Source organism: Gekko japonicus, unplaced genomic scaffold, assembly GCF_001447785.1.
Source record: "Gekko japonicus isolate JY-2015 unplaced genomic scaffold, Gekko_japonicus_V1.1 scaffold717, whole genome shotgun sequence".
Taxonomy (NCBI): Eukaryota; Metazoa; Chordata; class Lepidosauria; order Squamata; family Gekkonidae; genus Gekko; species Gekko japonicus.
In genome coordinates this window covers 56,015-62,358 of record NW_015164204.1, presented here as the reverse complement: position 1 = coordinate 62,358, position 6,344 = coordinate 56,015, and the positions used below count along the sequence as shown (strand labels likewise).

Here is a 6,344-nt window from a genome sequence, read left to right as displayed (position 1 = left end):
CGAGGACCTAGAGCCTCAGGAGCACAACGAAGCATCAGTCCACGCACCAGAACCACAGACCCCGGCCTTGGCCCCGGCCCCAGTCACTCCGGAGCCCCAGGCGTTGCCACCGCAGGAAATGCTGCCACCAACCTCCCCCCCCCGGCCTCAAGTAGCAGCCCCGAACAGCACCCCAGAACTCCGCCGTTCCAAGAGGCCCAGGAAGGCTCCCGCATACCTCCAGGACTTTGTATGTGGGTAGTTTGGACTATGGGGGGAGGGGTGTAATGTACTGCCGCCATTACCACATGCAAGGTATTCAGCCTGACATGCCTGGACTTGCCCGGGCTGGCCAGGCACAGTTTAGCTGTAGCATCAGCCGAAAGACAAAGGATCCGAAGGATCCTAGCCGGCCCAATCAAAAGGGCTAGCTTTCCAGCCGGGAGACCAATGGTCACCCGGTTACTGTAAATAGCCTATCGGGAGTAGGGGGTGTGTTTAGGTGTACTGGTGGCGGGTTTTCTGAACGCATATATACCGGCCGGCAAGCTGGTTTTCTTTGTCTTGTTCTGATCTAATAAAGTACTCTTTGCTGAATCACTCAACGTCTCGAGTACTTTTCACATTTGAACCTGATTGGCCGCTTAAGTCTTGGACTTCAATCCTTGTTCAAGACGAAGCTTAACATAGCTTCCCAATTAGGTGTTTCACAATACACTTTATGTATTCCTGGCAGCTTCAGAATACACTACATGCATAACCCAAAAGAGCTAGAACTTCTGCCTGCCAGACAATCTTAGGATCTCCTGGCTATACTACACACAATGCCATAATGATAACGATAATAATTTATCCTTTACCCTGCATGCCGGGCCTATGTTTGCTTACTCTGTTGTTACCATCTCATCCATGCAGGTGAAAGGGTCATACTGTCACTTTGTTCAGCCAGGTGTGCGAATGTGGGGTGGGGGAGAAGGATGAGCAAGGATTACATTTCAAAAGCTATCAGAGCGTGCTGTTAGTTTAAAAACAAAACAGAGAATAACAGAAGCTCAGTTGAACATCTGAAAGCATTGGAGGCTTGTCAGGACTTAGGAAGGAGGGACCCCTGAATCGCAGGGCTGCCTGCACTGCCGTCCTGAACAGGGTTACACCCTTCTCAGTCCATTGAACTGCTAATCTCTGTTGACTGATCCCTTGTAAGATCCAGCCATTCAAAGAGCCACCAATGTACAGTTGCCACAGTAGCCACACCCCATCCTTTTGAGTGCGAGGTAAGAAAGATACCCGACCAAGCCCACTGGCATCCAAGCGCAACAAATGCTCAAGCAGCCTTTCGAGAAGGTTGGGTGACTGCCTTTCTCCTCTCTCCCAGTCCTAACATGACTTTAATCCAATTCTGTTTTGATTTGTTTCTGAGGTGAATTAAGTACACTTTAGCATGAACATTATTGTTAGGAGGTGACTCAGATTTCTAAGAACGGTGCTTCCCAGAAAACAATTCCAAGTGCTTGCTGGTTCTATAAAGAAATTGCCAGCAGTGCAGCTCCAAATAAAAAAAAACCACCACCCAACAAACAGAACACGACCCACATAATACCTTTTAATAGGTCTACCCAAATGAAGCATTAACAGTGTGTGAACATTCCGGTTCTCTATAACCCTTCTTCAGGTTGGAAGTTACAGTAAAATAAAATACAATAGGTAAAGAGAAATTCTTCAGGACATTCTCATATGGGGACATTTTCCTTTCCCTGTTTTTTAAATCGTAATATTCAACCTGAAGAAGAGTTCTGCAGTACTCGAAAGCTTGCACACTATTATGTGTTGTCTGGGTGTTAATAAAAGATACTATATGGATTGTGTTCTGAGGTTTTGGATAGTTAATAAAAGGTATTATGTGGATTGTGTTTGAGGATTTTGGATGGTTAATAAAAGCTATTATATGGATTGTGTTTCGGGTTTTTGAATGGCTAATAAAAGGAATTAGGTGGATTGTGTTCTGGGTTTTTGGATAATAAAAGGTATTGTGTGGACTGTGTTCTTGGCTTTGGGATAGTATGTGAGAAGGAGAAGGAGAAGGAGAAGGAGAAGGAGAAGAAGAAGGAGAAGAAGGAGAAGAAGGAGAAGAAGAAGAAGAAGAAGAAGAAGAAGAAGAAGAAGAAGAAGAAGAAGAAGAAGAAGAAGAAGAAGAAGAAGACTGGATTTATACCCCACCCTTCACTCAGAGTGTGCAAATGGCATGAAGAAGAGGGGGCTTAAGCCCTCTGCCATTTCCCCAAACTGAAATGGACCCAAAGGAACTGCTCTTTACCCTGTTTGTGAAATTGACATGCAAACCAAGCAGGGTTTTAATGCTGTAAATATATAAATGCAGCCAGTGGGTAGACATGTAGCCCATCAGTTGATCTTAGTTTCTGTAACTGGGCAAATGGTTGCTCCGGAGGGCCATTTCAGGCTTGGAAAACAGTGCAGGAGAGAAACCCCTTCTCCCTGTATGCGGTGATCCTGCTCTAAATCAGGTCCCCTGAGAATCGAATTTTCAACAGGGTACTCTCAGCACACATCTGCTTGACAGGACCCAGATAAGTGTGGGAATGGACTTGGGAAGAAGAGGAGATTTGATTTATACCCCACTCTTCACTACCCGAAGGAGTCTCAGAGCAGTTTACTATCTCCCTCCCCACAACAGACACCCTCTGTGAGGTAGGTGGGGCTGAGAGAGCACTGAGAGAACAGCTCAGAAAGAACTTGTAACTGACCCAAGGTCACATCAGTAGCTGCATGTGAAGGAGTGGGGAATCAAACCCAGTTCTCCCAGATTAGAGTCTGCACTCCTAACTACTACACCAAACTGGCTCTCAGTGTATTGTGTAGTTAGGACCTAAAAGTTACGAAGCTGAATGGTATTACTCTGATGCTTTTGCTGTTGTTGTTTTTCTATTGCTGCTTTTAATTATTTTTATTGTTTCTTCTGTGTAGTTTTTTGGGCTTCACATTTTCTATCATTGTTGTTTTTACATTCACTGAATGTTGTAAGCTGCCTTGGGGATATTTTATTGCGTGAGCATGCTATAAGTATTTTAAGCAAACAAATAAATGTTTGCCTTGTCCAAATTGGAGGGAGCAACAACTCTGTGTGTACTTTCCTAGAGGGCATTCAACACGCTGCCTTCAGATATAGAAGCATATGAGTTGGTGGGAAGGGAGATGCAAAGAAGGGTCTTTTGGTAGAAAGGAGAGAAGTGAGAACAGGAGGACCTACCAAGTGGCAGAATTTTCAGGTTGGAGTGCTTGGAAGCCATATTTCTCAATTCCTGCAAGAAAGTAATTGTAATTTATAAAATGCTTTAGAGTGTACTATGCAGTTCACATGCATTGTTTTCTCATAATCCTTAAAGCAATACTGTCAGGTAGGTCAGAATCACTTCTGCCCTCATATTGCAGATGTGCGGGGGGAGGCTTCTCCCATATGGCAATGATTCTCTGTGTAGCTCACACTGATGCTAATTTGCAGTGGCAATGGAGAATCTGTGTGGCAGTTTCACTCACACTTTCATTGTTTCAGCTGCCGATGACTACCATTTCTCCACCACCACCACCACTACCACTGGGAAGCTTTCTACAAAAACCAGTACTTAGTATATTGCTATAGCATTATAATGATTTGTCTTCTAGTTCTTTTGAATTCCTAGCTTTTGAGTTTTTAAGTGTGTGCGCTTTTTTGTTGATGACATATTATACAACAAAATGTGCTAGAAACTCTTTTTAGAAATGATAGCTGGGATTCAGAGGAAACAGTAGATAGATTGTCATAATGCTATAGCGCTATATCAAGTATCCCTTTTTAAGAAGTCCAAAAAAGTTTTCTTGTGGCATGGGGAGGGTGGGTGGAATGGAGGCTATCAGGGCTGAAGCAAGGGAAATTCTGTTAATGTGGGTGGGACCTCCAAAAATGTGCACCTTCCTGTCCACACAGCATGCAAAAGTGCAATCTCTGCAGCCTTTCCCAAACTATTGTATCTAACTAGGTTTGGGAAAGATTCTAGAAAAGCAGGGGAATCCCAGAAAGTGGCTGGTTAGGGTACAACGTTGTATGGTGGGCTCCAGATAAAAAAACCTCAAAACCCTGATACAGTTTGGATGCCAAATCAGAGCAAAAGCTTCTTGTGAAAACAACCAGAATAGCCAGTCAAAATAAACTGGTGACTACTATCCGGTGAAATCTTTAGGCTAGCCTGTAAACGGAGTCAGATAGCAACTTAGCCTGGTACTGATGAAAGGCAAAAATACATCCATGTAATTCAATGCAAACAATATTCACAGCAGCCGTGCAACTTCCACACAGGAGTTTGCCCCATGCTTTCCCTTCCCACATGCCATTTCCCCACCACCACCAGCAGGCTTTTCGCAAGTTCTTTTTGCTATCAATAGTTGGGATATGACTATAGTGTGCTAGCACTATAGTCATGTCCCAACTATCAGTCATTCTGTGAAAAGGCAAAAAGTTCCACTGGCGGGGGGGGTGGCAGCAAATGGAGAAGTGGCACTAGCTGTGTGACCCTTCCAGACTTTCTCCAAACCTATTCTGGATATGATCTTTTAAGAACGACCATACCAACGATGGTTTTGGAAAAGCTGCAATGGGGCTGGAGAAAACTCAAAGGGGGGGCAACCAGACAACAATGTCACACAGACCCCCTCCAAAAAAAACCCCAGAAGTCTGGCCGGCAAAGAAAGCCATGAGTTCCATGTGAAAGCAACCACAAGGGATACGAAAACATTTGTTTCATTTAAACTTTTGTAAAACTGGGCAAAGTATCATAGATTTCCCCCCTCCCTTAGATCTTGGGATCACGCAAATAAATTGATTGATAGTGGCCGGGATCTAACCACACAGCACAGAAAACTTAAGCCCTCTTAAGTTTTCTTAAGAGGAGGTCCAAAGTTTGCAGATTCCTTCCTGTCACTGCAACCTGCTTAGACCCCTGAAATTTTGTTCTGGGATGCCTGTTAACCATCAGGAACAATATATTGGGGGTCTGCAGTGGACGGGGGGAATAAGCAAAAATTGCTGCCCCTTCTTAATAAAACTTAGGTTTTCTTAATGCAGTTGGATGCAGGCCATTAGCTTCAGCACGGGCCAAATAAAAACTATTTTCTTTCATACAGCACATGATTTACTTTCAGAATTCATTGCAATAAGATGCTCAGGCTTTTAAAGGGGGATTTGACATCTTAATGGAGCAGGATAGCTATGACGGTTAAATCAAACCTCTTTATCCATGCTGGAAAACAGAAGTTGCTGGGGGGAGGGCAAAACAGGGGGAGGGCGGTTGATATTTTGCCTGACTTGTGGGCTTCCTGGAGGTATGTGGTAGCCCGGCCACTGGTTTGCATCAGCTTCATAAGCAGGCATCCTCTAGTGCACGCTGTTCATGAAAAACCTGCAATCCACTTTGAGTGCAGAAGCCAGAGTTACATAAGTTTAAATCCTGGGCCTCCTCCTTAGGAGATATTTGCACTGTTGGAAACAGTTTGCTGCTGTGAAGCCAACATCCCAGCAGTGCCAAGGGAGGTCTTTTTGACCTGCTGGACTTTCTACCTTCCAGGTTTGTTAAGCAAGAGCCACAACTCACCTGTCCTTTCGGCCCTTCTGGGTCACGGCACGTTGCAAACACCATCTTGGGGGGATTTGGTTGCTTAAGAAATCGTGTCACCAATTCCAGGCCGATGCCACGGTTTGCCCCTGTCACCAGGACAGTGCAACACTGAGGTCCCGCCATGCCTTCTTTGAAACCACGGCCCCGTTTCTGCTCTTGCTGGTCCCACTGTCTCTCACACCAAGGCTTCTTTCCAAGTGGGGCTGCAGTCACTTCCTCACTCAGCTTGGCTGAAGCTCCCGCCTTCTTTTCCACTCGTGGTACAGAAATATCATGTTCTTTGTTATGAAAGCTCAGCCCATCCTTGCTAGGAAACAGCTGGGGAGATTGGCAACGCAAAATAAATAGCCTGAAGTGTTCTCTAGCGCAGAGGGTGGGACTTGCATTTTCCACGCTGAACTGCCAAGCAACTGGATAAAGACCGTCTTTGTGATTTCTGGGGGGTCACCAGCCATCAAGGACTGTCACAGACCTTGCCTTCCTTCGAGGTGTCCAATGAAGGTGTTCGCATGTTTGCTGCATGCTCTTGGCCAGATATACTGAAGCGAGATGAGGAGCCTAAAACTTTCCATATGTTAAATAGTGATGCATTTAACTGAGCGTGCACAAAATAGTGTGTGTGAAATGTCATTCTTTCCTCTCCTCCAAACAGGAAATTGGAATTTACAGAGCTGAGCATCTGTTCAGCAAGAGGGCTCCTCA

General features: G+C 45.0%; 1 protein-coding gene across 1 annotated transcript in view; it reads right to left on the bottom strand.

The window, feature by feature from the left end:
* LOC107108014 (C-factor-like) overlaps nt 1-5,883 on the bottom strand; it is a 22,450-nt gene extending 16,567 nt beyond the window's left edge. Inside the window, exons 1-2 of the mRNA XM_015408397.1 lie at nt 5,619-5,883; nt 3,245-3,296 (exon numbers count right to left, since the gene is read on the bottom strand). Of these exons, the coding sequence (XP_015263883.1) occupies nt 3,245-3,296; nt 5,619-5,765 (199 nt within the window). The 5' untranslated portion in view covers nt 5,766-5,883. The remainder of the gene's footprint in view (nt 1-3,244; nt 3,297-5,618) is intronic.
* Between the last annotated feature and the right edge of the window lie 461 nt (nt 5,884-6,344).